Raw genomic sequence first — 26,611 nt, 5'->3', positions numbered from 1 at the left:
AATAGAGTAGCTACTGGCTGCAATTTGAATTTAAATTGATAAAAATAGAATACAATTGCAAACTCAGTTTTGTTTTATTTTTTCCCCTCATACAAATAAATTTTTAATCATTCCAGCCACCAGCTTCCAGCTCCAGTTCCTCTAAATGCCCCAGGTTGAGCTATCCATCTGGTGCACAGAGGTGACCCAGTTGCTGATCTCTTAATCTACATCTGTCCATGGGTGGATTCTCTAGAACTAGTGCATACCTGCTCAATGCTGAAGCCAGAACCCTGGTGCCAAGGTGGAGGTGGGAGAGCAGGTATCCCTCCCTTGAAGTTTAAGTGGAACAGTAGCCAGGGAGGTTCCTGCACTTCCTCCCAGAGGTACAGGGGCACATTGCCGGTGCTCACTAGCCACATGTGACCACGGTGGACAGTGCGGTCGGAACACCGCCATCGCTTTTGGAACTTCTGGTGGGCAGTGCTGACGTAAGGTGGACTTGCCATTGTCACTTCCACATCACTGTTTGAGTTATCATTTCTCACCTGAACTGTCCATACCGCCCTTGACTCACTTCCTTTATCTTCTCACTCTAGCCCATTCTCCTCTCTGGTCAAATAATGTTTATAAAACCCCGTTCTCCCTTTGGGAGTCATCTATAATAATAAAAGCATATTATGCTAATTAGACCAAACAGCTGAACGACCTTCCGGACGAAGCCGTAGTGGCGGGGGCCTAGGCAGAGGCAGTTAGGGGCGATCAGGCAGGCAGGCAAGCAGTTGGGGGCAATCAGGCAGGCAAGCAGAGTGATTAGGGGCAATCAGGCAGGCAGGTGAGCAGTTAGGGGCATCAGGCAGGCAGGCAGAGTGGTTAGGGGCGATCAGGCAGGCAGGCCTTAGGGGTGATGAGGCAGACAGGCGGAGTGGTTAGGGGCAAGCAGGCAGGCAGGCAGGCAGGCGAGCAGTTAGGAGCCAGCTGTCCCAGAAGGTGAGAGGGTGCAGGCCAAACTGAGGGAAACCACCCCCTCCATGCACTGATTTCGTGCACTGGGCCTCTAGTTAAGGTATAAATGGGAGGAGCAGAGTTCCAGCATTTTAATGTTGTTTCCTTACATGGAACTCTTCAGAGCCTCCCTTGTTACCCTTTCCTTTTTATTTGCTTATTGAACAACTGCTCAACCTTCAAGATGGAATCCTAGTGTTTGCTGCTGTGGGAACGCAGAGGCAACGTACCTTCTATACTGTGACATCCCTGTAGGCTCCCCTTTTCAGAGCATGGTTCATATCATAATGTTTGGCTGGACTGTGAGCCCCTGAAATATAAGAAACTTACCTTCATACTCTACCAGTTTTCCAATGTATGTAACAGATTAACTTCTCTTCTGGCATCTGGATAGATACTGGCTATGTGCTCACTTTAGGAGGAATAAACAAATGGCCTTTCAAATCGCACTCTGTGTTCTGTTGTTGAAGAACTCCAAGGTTGTAAAGGGTGATGGGGGACTTTTCCAAAAATATAGAATCCTAGCTCCGGGGTAGCTGTGATTCCTCCCTACCCCCTGACTCCAAGCCACATATGTTATAGAGAGAAAAATACCGCGTGGGGCAAACGTAGGTTTACAGCTGTTCGTATGGAAAATAATACAATAATTAATACATAATAATACAGGAATAAACTCTGTGTTTTGCTTACAACTGTAAACCTACTTTTACTCCACCCTATTTTCTCTAATAAAATACCTTCAATATAAGGTGGGTATATTAGTTCATTACTTCAAACATAAAACAACAGATGCACATTCTCTCACAGCTCAGAATCCACAAAATCAGGTTGTTGGCAGGGCTGTCCTCCCAGAGGCTCTAAGAGAGATTCCTTCCTGCCTCCTCCAGCCTCTGGCCACTCCTGGTGTTCTTACCTTCACCTTCACACGACCTTGACCTTCACATGACCTTTGTCTTCACCTGACCTTCTTCCCTGGGTCTGTTTCAAATCTCCCCTTCCTTTTCCGTGTGAGGACCCCAGTCATTAGATTTAGGGCCTGCGCCATATTCAAAATGAGCTCATCTTGAGTTTCTTAACTTAATGACATCTACAAGGACCGTATTTCAAAATAAGGTCATATTCACAGGTACCTGGGGTTAGAACCTGGACATATATTTTAGGGGAACACACTCCAACCTGTGATATGTGAGTATAAAAGTGAGGGTCTAACAGCTGTGTTTCCTCCCTTCCTGAGCCTTACCTAGGCTGACCCAGCCAACTCTAGCCTTCATTTCTGTGCATTGAAATTAAGACACACACACACACACACACCCCTACCCTTCCAGAGCCCAAATCAAGAAGGGAGAAAAGGCTGTTTAACTCAGCCAGCTCTCTCTCTTTTCATGACGGACTCATCCCACTCACCTCGGCTGGATTTTTTTCACTGCCTAACAATGATCATTACATAATAAAGCATAGACCAAAATAAACATGTTTATCATCCTCTAGTTCTCAAAGACATTCTTCGGGTCCAAAGCTTTTCAATGAAAATGGGTATTTAGATGTAGGGACTACTTTAAGCATGCATGCCTGTGCACTAGTACGCCGTGGAAAACGACTCAGAGTAAATGTCTCTGTAGAGTAAGAAAGAACATGTGCTTTCTCTGTTTTCATTTTTTCAGTGTCATCTAAAGTCTCCATAGTGAACACGTTTTGCTTTAGTGATAAGAAGGAGAAACATTTTTTAAAACATGGGAAGCTTTAATGAAGTTTGTATAAGTTGCCCAGGACAGTTTGTATTTTTTAAAAAGCAAGATGAGTGGGCCAGTTGGGGTTCTTGGCACAGATCACTGATTGTGTTGCGAGTGACTCAGACACTCTTTAGCTTGAGGAGTGGTGTTAACATTGTTGTTACTCAGGGCCTCCTAGACTTCCACAGCAATAGAAATTGAAATCCACGGTCTTCATTAGGGAGGTTTCCCTAGTGCCGGGTAGCAGGCCTGAGCGGGGAACGGGCCCCCTCCCTTCACCATAGCGTGCAATGAGGCATCCACACTACGCCCATTCTTGGTCTGTAGGGCACATTTCATAATGGGCCCTGTATCTCTCACCAGCAACACCATTCAGCTTTGACAGGCGTGTGTCCTCTGGTCTTTAACTCTTTTGAGGTCAGCCCTGTGTCTGGCGTGTTACTATCGAATGCACTTTGCTCCCAGGGAATTTTCCTATTTGGCTTCTAACATGTTAATAAATTATTGAAATTTCAATTACTTTTGGTTCCCACTTTAGCTGGATGGAGACATCCAAAGTACTTAATATGAAAGCTTTTCAGCCGCTTTTAGAGAAGGGTTTGCCTCTCGGGGTTTGGCGCCAGGGCCACAGGATCAGTTCTGCTCCTCCTGCCTCTGGGACTAAAGGGCTCGTGGCCCTGGAAGTGCCGCAGGCCAGTGCTGCTGAGGACGTGGGCCCCTTCCCGGGAGCGTCTGACCTCCTGGGAGCTTGTTGGGTGTGCAGGCTCCTGGGCTTTCTCCGAATCTGCTCAGTCAGAGCCCCCAGGGGATGCTGTGTTTTCACCAGCCCTGGACATCTGGTGCACCTACAAGTTTGGGAAGCCCTGCCTTCGATATCCTGGTGCTAATTCTTTCCAGCAGGGCCTGTGGCCATTTGCTAGAGCCCGTCACCCTTTTGCAAGGGCGTATGGGTGCTGCAGTCAGTTTGCCCTTTAAGATAGACACTGTACACAGTGACAAAGCTGTGATCCAGGTCATCTGAAAGACCGGTTTCTACAGTCTTCACTTACTTATCACTGAACCGTCAGCAGAGAGAAGCAGGATTTGAACATTTAAATTCTGTGCAGGTAAATGTGTGTTCTAAGTATCCTTCAGAGGGCCCTGTTGTTCATTTTTATACAAAAGCACTATTTAGATATTCCTTCCCACTGCCTCAGGGATAAGCCCATCTTGCAGGTGCCACCTCTGTCTCCACCTTAGCCTCGCCTCCTTGCCAGTTCACATCTCTCTTCTACCTGCAGTTCTTCAAACGCAGCGCGTCAGCATAATGCCTGTGCTTGTGTGTAGGCTGTTCCCCCTGCCCCACTCACCCACGCCACCACCAAAGCCAGCCCTGTCCACCTGTCAGACTGCTGAGTACCACTCCCTCCTGAACCCATCCCTGGTCATCTCAGATGGAGGCATACCCTTCCCCTTCTCTGCTTCCTACACCACTTGACCCGGACGTTTATAGCCCGCAGTGTGCACTGTGTTGAATTGATTAGTCTCCCTCCTCGGAGCTCGGAGCTCCATGAGAGTGGAGATTCCATCCTGGCTCCTCGTCTGCAGTGCCCGGCACAGCGTGAGGCACATGAGGAATAGACTTCCTTAGAGAGGATTGCTCTACCTCTGCTGGCAGCTTCCAGTGCCTTAGACAACATGCCCCTCTTATATTTATGGAACACAGATGATGGCCATGGCAAGTCTAATGAAGAATACAGTGATACCTTAAAAAAGAGAGATAACATTAAAAGAGCCAATTATATTTTTTAAAAAAAGAACACAGTGACACGAATATGGACTCAACCAACTTAGCTTGTCAGTGAAGCTGATTCTATAATGTAGATCAGTGTCCTACATCCACTATATGGCCAGGGAATCCACCCACTGTGTCTAAAGGCATTATTAATTAATTATTATTATTGTTGTTGTTGTTGTTATTATTATTATTATTATTATTATTATTATTATTATTATTTCAGGTGCGAGAGCTTCAGACCCGACTGCAGAGCGTGCAGGCGACAGGGCCCTCCAGCCCCGGCCGCCTCACTTCCACCAACCGCCCCGTTAACCCCAGCACCGGGGAGCTGAGCACGAGTAGCAGCAGCAATGACATCCCCATCGCCAAGGTGAGCTTCTGGGGGCAGCGCACCTCCTGTTATCTGGAGGCACCAGCCTGTACCGAGGTGGCCACTGTGCAGGTCTGTGATGAGCTCAGATGCCCCAGGGGCTTCCCCAGAGTCCCACACAGGCCTCCCACGCTGGAGCTGCAGGGAGAGATAACCCACTAGTAGTTTTAAGTCTCTCTGACCTGCAGCCTGGACTCCAGCTCCCATTAATCAGCCAGCTGGAGCATGTCTCCACTGACAGTTCACTGTGGAGAGGGAGATGTTTGTCAGGTTCTACAACACTAAAGAGTGGATGCAGAGCTGCTCACGAGGACTAAGGTTCAGCCCAGGAGGGGACCCTACGTGAAGAACCACGGTCTCCCCACTCATAGGACTGCCAGCGCTGCCAGCAGGAAAAAGGTTAAGATGGGTGGCCACGGTCGCTGTGAGAAGTAGTCCCTCCCACTCTCTGCCACAGCTCTAGGCTCATATGTTGAGTCCATCCTAGAGAGACCGTTCAAACTGTACCTTTCCTCTTCCCTAGTCACCAGCCAGTCTCCACAAGAAGATCAGTCTCAACCATCAAGTTGTGTACTTTAGGTCAAAACAGTGTTTCTCAACCAGAAGTGATTTTGTCCCCCAAGGGATAGTTGGCAGTATCTGGAGACAGATTTGATGGTCACAACTGGAGTGCTGCTGGTATCTTGTGACTAGAAGCCAGGGATGCTGCTAAACATCCTACAATGCACAGAACAGCCCCCACCACAAAGAGCACCCGCTCAAAATGTCAGCGGTGCTAGGGTTGAAAAACCCTGGGTTAAATGGATGGTAGAAAAATTGGACAAGTGAGTTGTTTTTTGAACCACAGCCAGGGGTGAACCTGAGGAGGGGTGGTGAAGGATTAAAGAAGAAAGACAAGAGAATGCAGTTGGGGCCATGTAGGATCACTGTGCCTGGATGAGGAAACAGTGACCCAGCCTGTAAGCCCAAGCTTTATTTTATAGTCAGATCACACAAAGCAAAACAAGGGGAGTGGTCAACATGTTTACAATGTTCTTGCGAGTTTCAAATCTATTTTGTTACTCAAGCCTTGTTTTGGCAGCACTTGCTGCACCTCCCACAGCCAATTAGCTACCTAGGAATAAGGGGGGACTATAAGGTCAAGCTTAATTGTGCTAGGAGGGCTCTGTCCTCCAAGCTGAGGCTTGTATGTGGCTCTGCCACAGGTCAGTCTGAGGCTTGACCCTATAGCCACTCCCTACAGTTTTTAAGATATTAATCAGTTTAGTTACCATGGTTAACCAGTATGCCGATATAAACTGTGTGAACAGTTTATCTAGGGAATGACTTGTCCTTTTTTTGATAGTTTGTTCTTTTGCTTTTTAAGATTGCCGAGAGGGTGAAGCTATCCAAGACCAGGTCTGAATCTTCATCGTCTGATCGGCCCGTCCTGGGCTCAGAAATCAGCAGCATCGGGGTGAGTGTCCATGAGAAGCAAGGCCAGAACATTCCCAATAGAGCTACACAGACAATGGTTTAGAGATCATGGAGGAACTTCCAAAGTTCATTTCCAGTGAACCAGTTAATTATAATAATAAATTACGATTTCCTCCCAGAGTAGGATTAAAATACACAGTGGTTTCCACATGGTGAATTACTTCTTCAGCTTTAAGGGAGACTTTTTTCCTCAACTTGAAACTGTTCAGAAAGAAATGATTTAAGTCTAGTTGCTGGTGATGTATGTGAAAGTCTGGAACTGTTCGCTTTCTATCGCCTGCTCCCCAGACACTGAGCCAGGAAGCCCTAAAAGAACTTCACCTTTTTCACATCCCCTTGAAAGGCAGTGCCCTCTCCAGTGGGGACAAACGCTGCCTTTGAAGTGAAGCCCAGTGCTCTGACAGACCAGGACCCTCTAGCCCAGCCCCAGAGTGCTCATTTGTAGAACCTGCCAGCCCCCGGGGCTAGGCTGATGGATGGTGGAAAGGCAGGGGTTCAGGTTCCCTGAGGAATACCTTTTAGGATTGGGGATAAAGTTAGGAGAGCCAGCTGTTAGATCCTCAGGGGTGGAGAGAGTCTGAATAGCACTTTTAAGGCCCTAATTTAGAATTCTACGCTGAGCAAAATTTGCATGCATCCAGATTCCATGCCAAATTTAAACTGTGAAATTAAAGGAGTCGGCCACTCTCCGTGGCTATAGCAGTCAGGGACAAGGGCCTGGAGTGGCAGGCGTTAAGGAAGGGGGAAGGGAGTCCACACTCTGCTTAGTATCCAAAACGTGAAGGACTCTCAGGGGGCATTATCCCCGCAGCAAGCATGTGAAGGATGCAGCTGTGTTTTGGTCCTGTATCTGTATTGCTTTCACAGCACGTAGTTAGCTTTCTGCACTAGAATCATATACAAACCGAGAAAGATCAGGGTAGCCATCTCCTGGGGCCTGATCCTCAGGAATAAAAGCTTTAAATAGTTTTTCATGCAAAGCAGGCCTGGGGGTCAGGGTTCCTGAAGCGACACTGTCCCAACGGGGATTCAATCTCACCTGTACAGGTATCCAGCAGCGTGGCGGAACACCTGGCCCACTCTCTTCAGGACTGCTCCAACATCCAGGAGATCTTCCAAACTCTCTACTCACATGGATCTGCCATCTCCGAAAGCAAAATTAGAGAGTTTGAGGTGGAAACGGAGCGGTTGAACAGGTAAAGGGCAACCTGTATACTTGTGTGATGGTGGGAGCTGCCCCTTTGCAAAGATCAATTGAAGTGGCCTTGTGTATTGTGGTGCTGTGATGCTGTCAGGCTGGTGGGTGGGAGTTCTACCACCTTGTTCCTCAAAGGAGCACTTACAGAGAGCAGACGGGGCTGACTTTACAGGTGGGAGACCTGAGACTCAAATGTGTGGGGCCTCGTACTCAGAAGGACCCCACACTTGCTTTACTGCTCTGCTCTCACTGTTTTAAATTATACACACACACACACACACACACACATACTAGAGGCCCAGTGCATGAAATTTGTGCACTGGCGGGGGGGGGGCGGGGGGGGAGGGTGTCCCTCAGCCCAGCCTGCACCCTCTCCAATCTAGGACCTCTTGGGTGATGTCTGACTGCCAGTTAAGGCCCAATCAGGCCTAAACTGGCAGTCAGACATCCCTCTCACAATTTGGGGCTCCTGGCTCCCAACTGCTCACCTGCTGCCTGCCTGATTGTCCCTAACCACTTTTGCCTGCCAGCCTGATCTCCCCCTAACCACTCCCCTGCTGGCCTGATCAATGCCTAACTGCTCCCTGCCAGCCTGATTACCCCTAACTGCCCTCCCCTGCCAGCCCGATCGCCCTCAACTGCCCTCCCTCCCCTGCAGGCCTGGTCACTTCCAACTGCTCTCCCCTGCTGGCCATCTTATGGCAGCCATCTGTGATGACATGGGGGCGGCCATCTTGTGCGAGGGTGTGACAGTCAATTTGCATATTACCTCTTTATTATATAGGACTAGAGCAGTGGTTCTCAACCTGTGGGTCACGACCCCTTTGGCGGTCAAATGACCCTTTCACAGGGGTCGCCTAAGACCATCCTGCATATCAGATATTTACATGACGATTCATAACAGTAGCAACATTACAGTTGTGAAGTAGCAACGAAAATAATTTTATGTTTGGGTCACAACATGAGGAACTGTATTTAAAGGGCCAGAGGTTGAGAACCACTGGACTAGAGGCTCAGTGCACAAATTCATGCACGGATGTGGGCCAACTGGGCTGGCCCCAATTGGCGGATCAGGGCCAGGCCTGTCGGGCAAAGATGGCATGAGGTTGGCTGGCCGGCCCGCCCCAATTAGGGCCGGGCCAGCTGTGGGGAGGGGCTGCAGGCGATGGCTGGCAGACCCCACCCCTGATTGGGATTGGGGGGTTGATTGGGGGCAGAGCCAGCCATGGGGAGGGACTGTGGGTGGTGAGCCAGCTAGCCCCACCCCCAAATGGGGGGCTGATTGGGTGTCAGCAGCTGGGGGAGGAGCTGTGGGAGGTTGGCCGGCCCGTCCAACCCCCGAATCGTCTGGTTCACTGGCCGCAGTGGGCATCATAGTGACCAGTCGTTCTGGTCATTACGGCGTTCTGATCACAGGCTTTTTATATATATATATTTTTTTTTTATTGATTTCAGAGAGGAAGGGAGAGAGAGAGAGAGAGAAACATCAATGATGAGAGAGAATCATTGATTGGCTGTCCTTGCACTCCCCACAGTGGGGATCAAGCTCACAACCTGGGCATGTGCCTTGACCAGGAATAAAATCATGACCTCCTGGGTCATAGGTTGATGCTCAATCACTGAGCCATGCCTGCTGGGCTGTTTTAAATTTTTAATTTATGAACGAGGGGCCGGCCTTTTCATTTGGCACTGTCCATTGGAAATTATGTTGTAATTCCCGGAGCATTTCATTCAGGATGACAAGTAGGTCAGAATGACAACATGGCTACCAAGCATGCAGGCCTGTGCTGCCGAGAACCACAGAGAAAGTTCTGGAATGTTGAGTCAGCATCCCAGAGGCACCAGGAGCCAGCCATGGCAATCTGATAGAGGCACTCCTGCGGTTAGCAGGGTGTGCTGGCCTAACCTCCCTGCTCTAACTGAGGGTTGCCTAATTTTACTTATGGTTTTTGCAAATGTGCACAACCCTCAGTACGTATATTCTATCTTACTTAGAACAGTTTACCATGTTCCTAATTTTATGGATTCCTCCCAAGTCTCATGACAGAGGTAGTTTGAGTTTGCTCTCCTGCCTCTGGGCAAAGACTGGCTCATGTGTCCTTTCAGCAAAGAGACAGAGCTGCTAAAAAAAAAAAAAAAAAAAAAAAAGAGCAAAAGACCAGAGCCAGACCATGGTAACCACACTGACTCAGAGTCGGTCCCGGGTGGCAGAATGGTCTGTTGAGTCTCACCCGAGTGTGATAAGGCTGCCTCGACCCCCCAATCTTCAGTGGGAGGGCACAGTAAGAACTGGAAAGGCTTATGAGCTAACCAGGAAGAAATGCGCAGGCCCTTCCCATCCACCGTTGCTTAATACCATTCCCCTTGCGCGTGACAAACCTGAATAAATTGAATTACTGTGTTAGTCCTCCCTGACTTGAAACTGTTTAAGATAGTGCTTGGGAACGAAGGAGATGTGGCAAATCTAGGTCATTTTAAATCTTGAAATTAAATGGTTTCCGTATTAAATCCAAAATACTAAGAGTGGCAGTCCTGGCGATTACCTTGTAGCAGGGAAGCAGCAGCCCTCTTCGTACCCCAGGCCCGGGGGCCCTTAAAAATGGAAGCAGATGTGCCCTTTGCAATTTAATGAAGTCAGCTGCCTCAGGGGCCCTGCCTTTAGTGAGGATCTCCTCTCCTCAGATTCTGGGATTTAACAAGCCTGCTTTGTAGTTGAACTTGAAGGAGGCTCCTTTCTCTTCAATGATGTGCACCTAGAAGACACCAAAGAAGGAGGGGATATTTGGTGCTGTAGCTCACATTGTCGTGGTGGTAACAGTTTACAAGGGGCTCTCACAGACAACCACTTAAACCATCACCGTGGGAGGCGCAATCGTCCCATTTTGCAAATGAGAAAACACAGGCTTCCAGGATGAGTGACCCGCCCCAGTCCAGAGCTACGAATTAGCCTCGTCAGAAACCCAAGCCCTGCCCTTTGACCTTACCTCCATTGTCCTCTCTCAGTCATAGCTGCAGCTATAACATGGGAGTTCTTAAAAATAATCTAACAGTAGGCCCTCACGTCTGTTATTTAGCTACGTATGGCAACGTTGGAGGCCCCTTACGCTCCAAACAATGACAGCCTTTAACTTTGTGTGTGTGTGTTGGGGAGGGAGAGTCATACTCCTCAAAAGTGCTTCCTCATTTAACCCACTATGTGCTAAGCTATTTGGCAGGCAAAAGAAAGTAAAACAGACACGGTCCCTGCGGTGACGGAGCTTATATTCTGTTAGGGAGCTAGACAAAACGCAAAGGAATAGGATCATAAGAAAGCTCCGAGTCACCAGGACCCTGTGGTAGAATGACAGGGAGAATTGATTTTTGAGAAGTGGCCAGGGAAGGCATCTCGGAAGAGGAAATGTTTAAGTTGAGATTTTAAGAGGAAAAAGGAGCACCCATGCAGCAAAGTAAGAAGTGTCTTATGCGCCAACTTAATCATGCTCACTCGAGGTTGGCATGAAGTAGGAAATGTCCAGAGGCCAATGGAACTAAAATAGAGTAAGTGAGAGGTGGAGTTACATGAGAGAAGGGGGCAGAATAGGCAGGGCTGGGTGGGATATGGATTTTGAGGCCAAGGACAAAGTATACTCTTTATTCTAAGTGTCAGTGAACGCCGTTTGAGGGTGTTAAGTAGGGAGGGGGGAACAGATCTGATCTAAATTTTGAAGGATCACTCGGGTGTGAGGAATGGAAAGGGTGGGGCCAGAGCAGAAGCAGAGAGAGTCTGCAGTGGGCCCGCATGGCCAAAACGGAGAGGATGTGAAGGGGCAGGGGCAGGATATGTTTACTGGTAAAATCAAGGGAAACTGTATCTGGTTTAGAGCTGGATCTGAGAGAAAGGAACGGTCTCAAAGATCCTCAGGTAGCTCACCTGTGTGGGTGGGTAGATGATGGAGGCATTGACTGAGTTGAGGGAAGACAAGGTTTGGGGAAAATCAAGAGTCCTACTTGGGAGTGTTAAATCTGAGGTGTCCCTGTGACAACCAAATGGAAAAATCAGTAAACGGAAGAGAGGTCTGGGCTGGGGAAATGTGGGAGCCATGGGAATATAGATGCCTGTTAAAGCCATCGGACTGGATAACAGCACCCCCAGGGGGACAGTGTTGACAGAGGAGGGGGTCAGGGACTGAGTCCTGAGGAAATGCCAACACTCACGGCTTTTATAGACAACAGGAGCCAGCAAAGGAGACAGAAGAAATAGCCTTTAAGGCAGGAGGAAAACCCGCAGAGACCTGTCATGGCCCAAGCGAAGGAGACCATTTTAAGAGGAAGGAGTGGCCCATTCACGGGGTGTTCCCTAGAAGGCCTCTAAGACGGCTTTGGCCACACAGGTCTGGGAGCTGGAAAACAGTTTCCTCTGATTCGTGGGGACCAAATGTATGCAGAAGCAAGCTGAAAGGTAATGAGAAAGTAGGGACTGTGGACAAGGATAGAAAAGTATGTTCTTGTAACACCTTACATCAAACTGACCTTGGAGCTGCCTACGCCTCACGGTTGTCTTAGCGTTCCCTAGGCATCTCCCATGTGGGTGAGTCTCTGTGTTCTGTGCTCAGATATGTGGTTGTAAGATTGATTCTCACGCCTTTTAACATGGCAAGAGTCACTTGCATTTTGAGTGTCTCTGTAAGACTTGGTGGTCAGAGCACTACAAAAGGTGTGTCCCGGGGAAAAGAATCCTTGTACCTAGAGGGTGGGTGTCCTGGGACAGAAAACGGAGGAGCTGAAGGCTGGTGCTTTTCTGATTTTGCCATAAGCTCATCTGCTCTGAATGTGTAGTTCTGATTCCTGTAAAGCCCAGCGTCCCCACTGCTTGTCCTGTTGGGAGTTAGCAGCCGCAGGTTGTCGACCTGGAAGGAGCGGTGGACACACCCCGCAGTTCCTGGTCCTCTTCCCGTTGAGGCCTGCAGGGCGGTTTCTCTCTCTCGCTAACTCACCTTTGCTTCTGCTCTGTAGCTACCAGTTCAGAGCACAGGCTCTGGGGTCAAACTGCCTGGTTCAAACGCCAGGACAAGGTGCTTGACTTTTCTGTGCCTCCACGTCCTCCTCTGAGAAATGGAGATAACAATACTTAATTCAAAGGGCGACGGAGAGGGTTACTGAGCAAAGGCTCAGCGCGTGGTCGCTATCACTAGGATGCTGTGTCCGTCTGTCCTCGCGGAAAGTGGTTTATTGAAGTAGATAAGTGAAGTGAGGCCACGCAGCCAGCTCCTTTCCCGGTACATGGCCGAAGGCTGGGTGGGCAGTAACTGGGCGCTTATTCCTATTTCTAATTCGCACAGTGACCCTTTTACCTACAGTCACTTCCTTTTATTTGTTCCATGCCAGTTACATTTGCTAACACTCCTGACGGGCTCACACCCTAACCTGCATTTCCAGCCTGAGGCCAGATTAGACGACTGAAATCTTGGCAAATGAATTGTGATCCTCGTGTGAAATTGTGAAAGAGGTTTTTCTTCCTTTGTAGCCGCATTGAACACCTCAAATCCCAAAATGACCTCCTGACCATGACCCTGGAAGAATGCAAAAGCAACGCCGAGAGGATGAGCATGCTGGTGGGCAAATACGAGTCCAACGCCACAGCTCTGCGGCTGGCCCTGCAGTACAGGTGGGACGGGAGGGGCGGGCCGCTGTCACGCAGAAAGGCATCGCAGTCACCTTCTGCAGACAGTGGAAGGCAGGCTTTTAGAGGACATCCTGGGGGGCTGGACCAGCAAACACTCGTGTGATACATATTGAAAATCAATGAGCACCCTGTCGCCATTAAGGAAACAAGAGTAATGGGCATGGTGTTAGTAAAGAAGTATGTGTCTGCCAGCACATTCAACTAAAGTGTTATTTCACTCGAGTAACGTCAATCAAAATATCAATCTTGCATTACATATTCATTTGTTCTTTTCAGTATGTATTCATAGTCATACATATTTTACGTCGTTGTAAATCTAGTGCATTCCATTTCTTCAGCGTGTTACAGTTGTGTAATGTTGCTTAGGAGTCTCCATGCACTTTGGCTGGATCCCCTGCATCAGGTTTATAGATTGTTTTTTTATTTAACCATTTTTCTGAAAGACTTGTGCAGGCTTTGACACTGAAAATAATTCTATGGTGAACAATTTAATGCAGATAATATCTTCATTCTCTTTAACATTTTCCTGGGGATAAAATACCTGAAGCAGGAATTGTAGGTCAAAGGATAAGAATATTTTCATGGCTCCTCAGGTGAGCCGCCCGTTTTTCCCATAAAAACAAGCCAGTCTGAGTAACTATGATGCATTCGCTGATGAACGAGTATGAATGTACCACCTCTTTTAAGCCTCATCATCTTTGGAATTTATCTACTTTGAAATGGCTGCTTTTTAATAGCTACCAAGGTATGCCTATGACTGTCTTCATAGGTCTATGTTATTAGTGTCACCACCTATGCATGCTTGCCAGGTTCCCAGCGTAGTGATTGTATCTTCCTCTTGGCATCCTCTAAAAAGTACAATATTGTTTTAAGAAACATTGTTTCTTCAGGAAACAAAATCAAACCAAAATATACAAGAGAGCAGGCGCACTTGCTCACAGGCACACCAGAGCAAACAGGTAGCCCAGTGTGGCTAACGCCGAACCAGGCTGCTCCACACCCCAGGCTGCCTTCCATCCCCGCGTCTCTACCCTGGGAGGGGGCGCTGCCAGCACCCAGGGCTCCTGATGGGGCCCTTTTCCTTATCTCTCAGTGAAGGAAGATGAAAGGAAAGGCAATCAAAAAACAGATGGTCTGTTGAGTTAAGCAATATTTCCCCTACTCAGCGGGAAGACGCTGGTCAGTTATTTGCTTAGGGGTGGATTTTCACGGGCATCTTGTCCCAGACCACTTGGCACTATGCACGTGGATATGGCTCCCTGTGGCTCCATGTGGGTCACCCGGGCGTCACCAGCAGCAATGAGAAGGGGTCACTTTTTGAACTTGGCTTTTATATATATAGATTATTATGTCACAGTTTTTAGGGTCAAGAATCTAGGAGTGATTTAGCTGGGTGGTTCTGATTCAGGGTCTTTTAAGAGGTCCTGGGAGCCGTCCACCTGGTACAGTGTGGAACTGGACTAAACAGGGGTGTGGACACCCATGTAGGGTTGGATTACCTTTCCCTTTTGGTGGATCTCCCAAAGGGCAGCCACCTTGCCTCTCCCACATGTATTGTTTCTTCTGTTTTTCTGGATCCTGGTTTAAAGTTAGAAGGCAGAGGCCCAGCATAGCAGGGCACCCCTGGGCTCTGTCCAGGGTGTTTCCTCGCTGACAGGACGCGGGGCTGGAGCCGGCAGGAACAGCGCTGCGGCGAAGGGGCTGCGGTCCGCGCCCAGCCCGAGCTGAGATGCCTGTGCTCTGTTTCAGCGAGCAGTGCATAGAAGCCTACGAACTCCTCCTGGCGCTGGCCGAGAGCGAGCAGAGCCTCATCCTGGGGCAGTTCCGGGCGGCAGGCGTGGGGTCCTCCCCTGGTGAGTGTGGCCCGACCCCGTCCCTCTCCCTCGTCACCCCCTCCCCCCCGCCTCTTCTGCCCCACTGCCCCTGTCTCGGCTGCTGGCATTGGAACAACTCTCCCCCCCGCCCGCCCCCCCCCCCCCCCACACACACACACAACGTGAAATTCGCTTGTCAAGTGTGTTTTTCGGTTTTGTTCCTCATGACTGAGTGAGTCGGTTGTTTATGTTGAATGCAGCAAGAACTGGAGTGGAAACAGAATTACAGACAAGTTAAAACAAACAAGCCCTCTTAGGAAACACATTCTCCGGGCTGACAGTAGGACCAGACGGAGCGGGAGGCCCAGGTTCGCGATGAAAGGGCCCGGCTTCTCCACAGCTTCTCTGTGGTGCTGGGCGCTGAGGGCCCGTCGCTGCCCACGCCGCCTTTGCCCATCTCGAGGCTGTGTTGGCTGTGCTCTTTCTCCGGTTTGTTCCCCCGGGGAGGCTGAAGCTCACGTTCCGTCCACCTGCCTCCAGGTGCCTGTGAGCACAGCGGATGCGGTTCCCCACCCTGCTCTCGCCACGCACAGAACGCTGACCCCGGCCCTGCCCCAGGTGGAGCACAGGTGGATGCCCACCTCCCCTCCTGCCCCAGGGGCCGGGGTCCTGTCGGCCTGATTGGCCCCTCCAGGCCTGCGCTGCGCCCACTTCTGTCCTCCATTTTGAGTCACTAGACCAGTGGTTCTCAACCTTGGCTGCACATTAGAATCACCTGGGAATGTTTTTAACATCCTGATTTCTGGGCCTCATCCTCCGGAAATGCCGTTTCTTTGTTAGGGGGTGGGGCCACAACATTAGTAACAAAGAAACAGAATTTCCGGAGGACGAGGCCCAGGTGATTCTAATGTGCAGCCCAGGTTGAGAACCACTGCCCTCGAAGGAGCATTAATTGGAAAAGACAAGCGTGGCATCCTACTTAGCAGCGTCGGCTGAAGCCTCACCTGACCGCGGCCTCGTCCTTGTAATAAGGTGAGGCGTCGGCAGTAGAACTGGTGCGTGGGAAGCAGGAGAGATCGGGAAAGGGGTTCCCTCTGCAGCACCGAGGCTGGGCCCACACTTCATAGCAGCAGCAGCTTCAGAGAAGTAACAGCAAGTACCCAGAAAGCTGAAGTGACCGGGTCACCAGCGATGGGCGGTGTGGGCAGACCCAGAGTCCCCAGACGGGGGGCCAGGAGCTGTGAGCCCATCGGGGCTTGTCCTTCCAGGACGCGCCTTGCAAAGGTCACCCGCGGGGCACCTCTGGAATGAGTGTCCCCGTCCTGCCAGGTCCCCGGTGGCTGGGGTGTAGCTTTTGCACGGAACACCCACATCGTTCTCCTCCTTCCATTTGACATGGGCAGGAACCTGAAACCGTCTGAAGGAAAGGAAGTTTCCTGGGTATTAATTTCCTGCTTCACGTTACCCAGCACGGTGGCAGGCCTCTGTCTGCACGGGCGACCATCCTCCACTCCTCTCTCTGGTGTTTTGTTTTTTTAATAGTATTACCATCTCAGCCCAGAAGTAGAAACTCTGCCAGCATTTCCATTAGAAACCTCATTTTTCAGGGTCTTTTAACTGAGCCATAAAACTTTATTCCTCATATTAAACAGATCCTAAAATGATCTTGGCCTGCTGTCAAGTTTTTTTTTTTTAATATATGTATTAAGAAAACCGATCAATTACTAGTAAAGGGGAAAAATCAATCATCTTATTTCCAGTTTGTGTCGGAGGAATGTTTTAAACCGTTTTGTCCTTGAACGGTACCTGTTATTAGGCTTGCATCAACTCTCCACAGTTACTTGGTAGGGGCTGGAAACATGTTATTTGTGGGAAGAAAAAAGGCACAAAGGTGGTCAGAAATGGCCTGAGGGAGGCCTGGGCACCGTACCCTGCGGACACGCGTGCCCACGTTTGCTCCCCACTCTCCATGAGGCTGAGTCCGCTCCTTTCTAGCGGTCCCCCTTCCGTCTCTGTCCATCCTGCCGGCAGTGGCAGTGGGCCTGTCGTCCTGCCCTAACGAGCCATGTAGCTGCTCAGCAAAGAGGACTAGTGAGTGACATTTCCCCAAAGTGTCCATTACTGTGGGGCTTTGTTTCTTGTTGATGACGCGGGCACTCAGTACGTTCATTCTACAGGATTTAGACGAGTGGGTTTCAAACTGTCTAAGGGTGGAGGAGTTTCCTTGGGCCTCGACAGTGGGCTGAGAAGGTGGGGCAGCTGAATGCATGACCCCACCCCTCCCACTTCAGCCAGATCCACATTTACTATTTTTGTATCTTGAGCTTTGGCATAAGATTTTGATTGAAAATATTGGGAAGACCATGGATCTAGGCTGTAGAGATAGCCAACTGGTAACTTGTTTGGCCAGTACATTTGCTTATTTGTTTGTTTGTTTTTGTTGTTGTTAATCCTCACCCAAGGATATTTTCCCATTGATTTTTAGAGAGTGGAAGGCAGGAGGGTGGAGAGAGAGAGAGAGAGAGAGAGAGAGAGAGAGAGAGAGAGAGAGAGAGAAACATCGATATGACAGAGACACATCTATTGATTGCCTCCCGCATATGCCCCAACCAGGGCTGGGGATCGAACTTGCAATCCAGGTATGTGCCCTTGTCTGGGAATCAAACCCAAGACCCTTCAGTGAGTTGGCCGAGGCTCTAACCACTGACCCATACCGGGCAGGGCAGGACAGGTTTTGTGGTTGTTGTTTTTAAATGTTTTTATTGATTTCAGAGAGAGGAAGGGAGAAGAAAAGAGGGACAGAAACATCAGTGATGAGAGAATCATTGATCAGCTGCTTCCTACACGCCCCTATTGGGGACTGAGCCCGAAACCCAGGCATGTGTCCTGACCAGGAATTGAACTGTAACTTCGTGGTTCATGGGTCAGTGCTCAACGTAAGCCATACCAGCCATGTTTTTCCATTGATTTTTAGAAAGAGTGGAAAGGAGGAGGAGAGACAGGTAGGGAAACATCAATGTGAGAAAGACACATCGATTGGTTACCTCCCACACACGCCCTGACCAGGGCAGGGGGTTGAATTGAGCATGCAACCAAGGTACGTGCCCTTGACTGGAATTGAACCCAGGACCTTGTGTCTGTGAGCTGACACTCTATCACTGAGCCAAACCGGCTAGGGCAACAGTACAGTTTTTTCCTGGGCAGGGAATTCACTGGCTCCGTGCTGGTGGCCTCCACTCCTGACCTCTTGCTCCAGCGAGTTGCCTGGCTCCTGAAGGCATTTGAGCTGCCACTGACCGTGACAAAGCTGAGAGGGAGGTCGGGGTAGCACCGGTGCAGAAATTGCTGATCTCAAGTCCTCACTTTGACCATTAGGTTTGTCACCGTGGCGTACTCGGAGCTCTAACCAGAACTGCATGCTCCGGAGATATGACAGAGTGTTCCCTCTGCTTCTCCCTGCCCTCGTTCACAGGGAAGTGCCGACACAGGGGAAATGGCCCAGCAGCGGACTTGTGGCTGGTGGGAGGAGAAGCCAGGAGCCTGGGTAATTAGAAAATCATAGCTGTCAGAGCTGGAAGCAGACCTCAGAATGGCCAGCCCTTCATTTGTTGATGAGGACAGTGGAGCCCAGAGCAAAGGGAAGCCTTCCTAAGCCCGGCTCCTGAGTGGCAGAGCCAGGTCTGGCAGGGCCGCCCCTGCTGGTTCCTCCCCACCCTGCCGTCTCGGCCCTGAGTAAAGAGGGCTGATCCCCCAGCCTTGTTCCCAGGCTTGTCGTGCCTAGGCCTGTGCTGACTACTCCATTGGCTTCTCTCAGGAGACCAGTCGGGGGATGAGAACATCACTCAGATGCTGAAGCGAGCCCACGACTGCAGGAAGACGGCGGAGAACGCAGCCAAGGCCCTGCTCATGAAGCTGGACGGCAGCTGCGGGGGTGCCTTCGCCGTGGCCGGCTGCAGCGTGCAGCCCTGGGAGAGCCTGTCCTCCAACAGCCACACCAGGTAGCTGGGCTTCTGTGAGGTGGACATGTGTCCACGTGTCATCTGCTCACTGGGCGTGGCACACAGTGGCCAGGCTCGTGGCGGGAGGGGGTGGGTGGAGAGGCGTGGGTGAGGGCAGATTGTCTCCTGGCCTGCAGCCTGCTCCCTCCAAGGGGGAGTCAGAGTGGGAGGGTTAGAAAGGGCCTTCTCATTTGTGGGAACTGCAGCCCAGAGAGAAGGTGATTTGTTCAAAAAAGTGGTGGGATGGCACCCGCACCGGCCTTCCTGCAGGGCTTTCTCCTGTTTTGTTTTGTTTTTCTGTTTTCCGTTTCTTTATAGTGATTGATTTCCCAGGAGCATTTGGGACAGCTATTTGTTGCAAATAAACCCTAATCACCTGAGGCCCAGACCCCTGCACCGTTTCTAGGCCCTGTCCTCTCCCTTCCTCCTGAGTCTCTGTCCTCCGTGAGCTCCTCCCGGGAAGTAGCGGCCTCCTGGCCTCACCTCTTGTCTCAGGGGTGACGCCATCTTCATAGCACGTGCTTAACAGATGCTCGATCATGAGCCTGAGTTCGGGTCTGTGCATCTAGAAAACTGAAGTGAGTACTTGAAAAAGATGAGGAGGGCAGCAGTGAGGACCTGCCATGCACAATCTGCTAGAGCTTTCGGATTCTTCTGGATGAGGGGTGGGGGCGTCCATGAAACTTCTGAATGAAACCTTTTCTACTGATCTGCTCTTTGCTTGCCACCGAAGCCCTAAAAACATGAATGCCTTCCCTTTCCATACCAGCTCTCAGTCTAGGAAGTACTTTGTTAGGAATTCTTACATGATAACTAAATCTTAAAAGACAAGAGGGGTAACGTACCCCCATTTTCACAGGTGAAAAAACCTGGGCTTAGAGACATGTAAGTGACTTGCCCATATAAGGTCACAGGGCTGGTAGACCAGAGGGAAATCGGGGCTCAAACCAGGACTTCAGCACCAAGCGCATCATTGTTCCCACTCTACCAGGTTGGACCTCATGGCATTAAAACACAGTGTTGTCCTGCCGGCGAGGCTCAGTGATTGAGCATCGACCTATGAACGAGGAGGTCACAGTTCGATTCCCGATCAGGACACGTGCCTGGGTTGTGGGCTCAATCCCTGGGCCCGGGGGGGGGGGGGGGGGGGGAGATCCGGGGGGGCGTGCAGGAGGCAGCAAATCAATGATTCTCCTTCATCATTGGTGTTTCTGACTCTCTCCCTTTCCCTTCCTCTCTGAAATCAATAAAAATATATTTTTAAAGACACACACACAGAGCCCTAACCGATTTGGCTCAGTGGATAGAGCATCGGCCTGTGGACTAAAAGGTCCCAGGTTCGATTCCAATCAAGGGCACGTACCTTGGTTGCAGGCACATCCCCAATAGGAGGTGTGCCAGAGGCAGCTGATAAATGTTTCTCTCTCATTGATGTTTCTAACTCTCACTCTCCCTTCCTCTCTGTAAAAAATCATATATATATATATATATATATATATATATATATATATATATATGACACACACACACAAAAAAAAACCCAGTGTGTACTTGCAGATTAAGTGACTAGAACCACATAAGGATAGATTGGCTCTCAAGAGCCAAAGGAGAAATACTGATGTCTCCTTGGTGCCTGAGAGCAATTCACTGTGTCCGTCTCTTTCCCACGGCAGGACACAGTCATCTGCCCAGGTGCATCCATTTACCTGTCCTGGCCCCGGTGCCTCAGGAAAGGGGACATCCCCGACGAGGCACTTGGCCAGGTGCCCACAGACACAAGAGACTCATTTTCTCTCAACTCCACCAACAATTGTCTTATTCAGTGAAGCACAGATTATAATTTATTTTTTTCTAAAAACCAGATTCTTCTGTCTGAACTCGGAAAGCAGATGATCTTCTTAATGGCTTTTCCAGATGTGTGCAATCCATAATTTCCGTGTTCATTTAGAATAGAATGTCGTTCTCATCTTGTCAGTGATCTTGCTGTTGAATTAGTGAGCATAAGAATTGGGTTGACAGGAAATGTGTGCTATTCCAGGAGCTTATAAAGCGAGTGCTACAGATTTTTGCTCACACCTCCCAAACCCAAAAATAATTTCGTTGTTTTAATCCAAATCAGAGACAAATTTGGAGTCAGGAATGGGAAGTCTCACCATTCATTTAGTGGAAATCCTGGTTTTGAAAATTTGTTAGAAATACTGGGACATAGATGAGCCTTGATTTTGAGGCAATTTTCATAAAGACACTTACTTTTAGATCACACATCTCAGCAGGTCAAGCCCCATTCAGCACACAGCCCCTTTCCAAGGGTGAGCTCACTGAAGAAAGGCCCTCACACTAGTTTCAGTCACCAGTGGGTCTTCCCATCAAAGAACAGAGGACTTCAGCTCAGATTTCACTCCGTCCTTCCTAAAAGTTCACTTTCCCATACCCAATCAAATCAGAGCAGCTCAGAGTGGATACAGAAGAACCACACACAGGGCTGTCATGTGCACCCACATTCTCAGGTCATGACACAACTAGACTGCTTTATGCTGAACATGGGCTCAAGCCACCAAGCCCTTCCATCTAATAATTCATCTTGTTTGTAAATCTTGCCATTCTAGTTCAGACATCCTCCCATGTCCAGTTTATGGAAGAAAGAAAGAAAATGGGCTCTCTGGGTTGGGGCTTTATGTGGCTCCGTTCATCCCCATTCCCCCACCGTAACCACTGGCGTAGAGAATTCCAATCAGAGTATCCATCAGCTGCTCCTCAGGGTCTCAGGAAAGAAATGCTGAGTGCCAGGCCCCGGTGCCTTGCCTGGCAGCACACGGACAGCTCCTGATGGCAAGAGGGTCATGGTTTTGGAAAGGAGCAGAAGAGTAGCGACCAGCAAGGAGAATAAAACGTGGTAACTCCCGACCAGCATGGCTCAGTGGTTGAGCGTTGACATACAAACCAGGAGGTCATGGTTTGATTCCCAGTTGGGGCATATGCCCAGGTTTGCGGGCTCAATCCCCAGTAGGGGGTGTGCAGGAGGCAACTGATCAATGATTCTCATCATTGATGCTTCTCTCTCTCCCTCTCCCTTCCTGAAATCAATAAAAAAAAATATATATTTTTTTTTAAAGTGGCAGCTAGCCCATCAGTTGACTGTTGGCAGGAACCCAGGGACACTGCTGTTTTACTCTTGAAAAGAGCCCTGGCCTCATCTGAAGGTGTAATCATCTTAATGGACAGTAACTAGGTAATGTTGGTTGCCTGGAGCACTTTGTCAACATTATCACAGCAGAGAGGCAAATGGACTAAGCTGTTGGAAATGGGAATTCTTAAACCCTCCCTTTCTGTCAAGCGTCACAATTTCAGTTCATTTGGTAGAAGCACAGTCATCTATCTCAATCTACAAAAGGACGTGTGCCTAAGACAGAATGAGCCCAGCAAGTCTCTTGCCAAGACTAGAATTGAGTCCCTTTTGTCCCCTGTCATGTGGGGACCATGGTGTGAGAATGGGGATTGCAGCCTTGTGGTGAGCCCTGGGCACTGCCAAGGAGCCAGGATGCCTCCTGGCTGACCACCCTGGGCAAATCCCGAAACTGGAATGGAGGCCAGTGGAGCTCAGGATGCCCAGCCCTCGCCCTCTAAGCTCGTCTTGATTAAGATAAAGGCTCCTTGGGGACGGGAATCATGGCCACTGAAAGGATGAAGGGACTGAAACAGCCACCCAGTTAGGACAGGCCCATGCCACCATCAGCAGCAAGCTGCAGGGAGTAAGAGTCAGACCAGACCCGGCTGCTGTAACCATCACCTTTCTGTGTCTCTGAAAAACATCTCTCAGAAGAGTTCATTGGAAGCTGTGGAGTTCACGCTTGCAGGTGTTTGGAAATCCTAAAGTCCCGCTCAGACCCATTCCCCACCATGCCTGCGTGGTGCGCGGGCCTTCTGCTCAGACACCTGCTCAGTCACTTATCTGTTAGGTCCTATGAAAACTAGGCAGAGACCTGAAATGCGCTTTTGTTTTAAGACCTAACTTCCTGATTTCAAAAGAATTAAATGCTCATTGTAAAAAATAAAACCAGGCATTACATAAAATTCTCCATGCAAGGACCCTCACTGGAAAGGATACTGCAGACAGTTTGGGGTATATGCCCACAGATGGTCCATTTTTTTTTATTAGTTAAGACCCTTAGTTGCCGGTGACAGAAAGGACTGAAATAGCTTGAACAAAAGGGGATCTTGCTGGAAGGATATCGGATCTCCACACAGGAGCCGCATCCCGGGGTGAAGGCAGAGAGGCCCTGGGCACAGCCAGACCAGCCCACACCCAGCCTGCCTGGCCCCCTTCGTCCCCTGCTGTGGGCGGGCTCCCCAAAGGGCAGGAAACCAGCACACCGCCTGCCTTTGTGCACGAGGCTGACTGGTTTCACTGGTGTGAAAGTAAGAAAATCCTGGGGAGGGACATCTTGCCCAGCTGGGCTTAAGGGCCTCCCCCGGTCACCTGTGGCCATGGTTGTTCCCACAGGAGCCACGTGGGTGGAGAAGAGAAGGGGTAGGTCCAAAAAGAAGACAGAAGGTATGCACTCAGCAGACCAGAACGTGGCATCTTTAAAAGTGTGACACCTCATTTTCAGCCTGATGAGGGTCCTGTCACGTGGACTCCCTTGAAACTTGCTTTTTCCCCTTCACTTACGTTTTTACACATCTTTCCACGAACCCGTTGTCAGCCGCTGCAGTTTTCCTTTGGGTGGCAGTCACCGTGTATTTAAACAGCCTCCGCCTGGTGCACAGCCGTACCCGGTTTTTCACTGATGGGACGCTGCTGCTGCCACCACCCTTGTCCTTGGGCCCGCCCCTCTAGTGCTGTTGCTGTGGGACCAGGTCTAAGAAGCAGGATGTGCTGGCTCAAAAATGATTGACGTTGCAAATGGCCAATAGCCCTCTGCGCGTGGTCAGTTACTCTGCAGCCAGGGCCTGAGAGGGCCTGTCCCCCACACCCTGCCTAAAACTGGGGCCCATCCATTTTTTTTCAATTGGGCTACTCTGTAGGCAAAACAATACCCATGATATTTTAATTTTTATCAATTATTAGTGATTTGAAAATCGTTTATAATGTTTCATTTCCCTAATGCCAGGGTCATTGTTAGCAACAGTACAGCTGTCAGGACACACGGTGTCTATCCTGGTGTGTGCCCAGGGGCCGAGTCGGGAACAGGGTTTCTGTTTTACAGGCGCCTGGCTTCCAGCACCATTATAACGGCATCTTTAAAAACGGCTGCCGAATGCGGCCTCTGTCTCCCCAGTGTCTCGGTTTCCCCCGCCGCGTCTCCTTTCCGGCACCAGACGGTTTTTGAGGACTTCGGTTATCTGGCAGCAGATTTTCCCACGCCTGCATTTTGTCCTATAATTTTCCCTCATTTAACCTCCACTTCTCTTCCCAGAGAGTTCTCATAACCATTCGAGGGCATTAGAGACCTCAGAAGTTTGGATGGTGTTTAGTGCGTTTAGTCCTTCGTGACCAAGAATTGTCACGAGAGGAATAGAGAGACAGAGAGGCAACCTTCTTCTCGGAGGACCAGAGCCACTTAGGAGTGGCTGACGTGGCCAAGCGTCACGTGGGCCAACCCCTCCCTCCTAATACCGTCTAAGTCAGTGGTTCACAACCTTCCTCACGCCGCGACCCTTTAATGCAGTTCCTCATGTTGTGGTGACCCCCAACCAGAAAATTATTTTCGTTGCTACTTCATAACTGTAATTTTGCTACTGTTATGAATCGTAATATAAATATCTGATATGCAGGATGTATTTTCATTGTTACAAATTGAACATAATTAAAGCATAGTGATTAATCACAAAAACAGTATGTAATTACATATGTGTTTTCCGATGGTCTTAGGCGACCCCTGTGAAAGGGTCGTTTGACCCCCAAAGGGGTCGCAACCCACAGGTTGAGAACCGCTGGTCTAAGTGTTTAGCAAAACAGAAGGCCAGTCTCATGGCACTTTCCTTCTGAAAACAAGCTGCTCCTCACTGGGGGCCAGTAAAACGACAAAACTTCAGGAAAATTACATCCCTGGTTTTCAAGGCAAAGGAAACACCCTTCTAGCTTTTTCTCAAGACAAGCTGAGGAAGCTCCAAAATAATGATTTTTCTTCTTAAAAGCAGGCAAGGGAGTTGTCTTGAGCACAAGGATGAGACATGGTGGAGAAGGGCAGAGAGGATCGATCATTGACATCAACGGGCTCGAGTCCACCTGCACCCACGTCCTGCTTTGGCCAGGCAGGCAGAGGGCGGGTGTCCCGGGCCTGAGCAGTGCGGCTTCCCCGGCTGCAGGCACCTGGGTGCAGTGCCCGACACAGAGCAAAGCCAGCGTGAGAGGGCTCAAGCAGAGCGTCACGGAAAGGACACCCCACATGATCTGGCCCAGCTCCTCGCAAAACCAGAGCAAAACACAGCACTGTGCAGCTCCCCATCCTGCAGTGGGCTGGGTCTTCGTCTGCAGCCTTTCCACAGTCCCTCTCGGAGATCACGTACCGCCTCCCACCCTGCAAAGTGATTTATTCACTCTTGACTACTGAGCTCATCCAGCGTTCCAGGCGGAGAGTTAATGGATGACTTAACCCTTGCCCAGCGAGGGCAGCGAGCCCTCGGGAGACCGCAGCGCCTTTGTCTGCAGGAGGCCAGAGAAAAGGCCAGTGGCTTCCCTCCTACCATCATCATGATCATATTCCGCAGTGGAACATTAAGGGCACAAAGCAGGATTGTAATTAACCTCGCCTGGTCTGCTCCCCGCTGGTGTCATGGAAGGGAGAGAGGGGAGCTGGAGGGGTGCGGGCCCGGGCACTTATCTTGAAATTCAACTTTCCCCTGGTAAAAGCATTGTAAAGCTCTGAGCTTCTGACGGGGGTAGGATCTGTGCAAGAGCTCTTCTGTTTTTTTCTCCTTTCCTTCCTCTCTGAACTCTAAACCCTTAGCAGAGATGGTAAAACAAAAGCCCTACTCTCTCCCCCCTCACCCGCACCTCCCCCCCCGACCCCGGCTGGGGATCAAGCCCCGGGACCCAGAGGGTTCCAGGCCACCCCAAAGCCTGCCAGCCTCTGGCCACCCTCGTTCCTTGTCCACCCTCACTCCTTGTCCACCCTCGCTCCTGTCCCCAGGTGGGTCTTGGTGGTTTCTCAAATCAGGTCAAGCACTTGCCACCTTGCTCTCCCTCAGACGGGTTTTCTGGGTAACCTGGCAGGTGTCCGACATCCCTCGTGGGAGTTCCTGGGTCTAGTGTTGGCGCGGGGTTGGGGGGCGGGGGAGGGTGGCGGGGCTGTCCCTCCCCCAGAACAAGTGCTCTGGGGCAGCACTCACTGGCTCTGCCTGCTTCAGGGCCCATGTCCCTTTCCACAAGCAGGCGACGGGGATCATGAGGATCCCACTTCACCGCAGCCCAGAGAGCTTGTGATTTACTCTGGGCCATGAAGCTGGGGAGTGGTGGAGGAAGTGCATTTACTCAGGTCTGTCTGGTGTCAGAGACCTGCTTGGAATCACGGGCACCCACCACAGCAGCCCAAGAGTGCAGTGGCCTCTCCCTGGAGAATTGGAGAGGGTCCCATTACCTCACAGGCTAGTGCCGATGCC

At 50.1% G+C, this 26,611-nt stretch overlaps 1 protein-coding gene and 1 long non-coding RNA gene across 5 annotated transcripts in view; one reads left to right on the top strand and one right to left on the bottom strand.

Moving 5' to 3' along the window:
• The window catches only part of MCC (MCC regulator of WNT signaling pathway), a 237,668-nt gene that overhangs the window by 188,354 nt on the left and 22,703 nt on the right, over positions 1 to 26,611 (top strand). For all 4 annotated transcript variants that reach the window (XM_036308048.1, XM_036308049.1, XM_036308046.1 and 1 more), the window contains 6 exons: positions 4,715 to 4,861; positions 6,228 to 6,317; positions 7,385 to 7,533; positions 13,039 to 13,179; positions 14,947 to 15,050; positions 18,826 to 19,009. In XM_036308048.1, the coding sequence (XP_036163941.1) occupies positions 4,715 to 4,861; positions 6,228 to 6,317; positions 7,385 to 7,533; positions 13,039 to 13,179; positions 14,947 to 15,050; positions 18,826 to 19,009 (815 nt within the window). The remainder of the gene's footprint in view (positions 1 to 4,714; positions 4,862 to 6,227; positions 6,318 to 7,384; positions 7,534 to 13,038; positions 13,180 to 14,946; positions 15,051 to 18,825; positions 19,010 to 26,611) is intronic.
• On the bottom strand, positions 5,936 to 10,431 carry LOC118655766. The gene is made up of 3 exons (XR_004967385.1): positions 10,079 to 10,431; positions 7,377 to 7,482; positions 5,936 to 6,538 (listed from the first exon to the last, which is right to left on the bottom strand). It is a non-coding gene; the product is annotated as an uncharacterized LOC118655766 (long non-coding RNA).

This window comes from Myotis myotis, unplaced genomic scaffold (genome assembly GCF_014108235.1).
Source record: "Myotis myotis isolate mMyoMyo1 unplaced genomic scaffold, mMyoMyo1.p scaffold_m19_p_5, whole genome shotgun sequence".
NCBI lineage: Eukaryota > Metazoa > Chordata > Mammalia > Chiroptera > Vespertilionidae > Myotis > Myotis myotis.
This window is presented reverse-complemented; position numbering and strand designations above follow the sequence as displayed.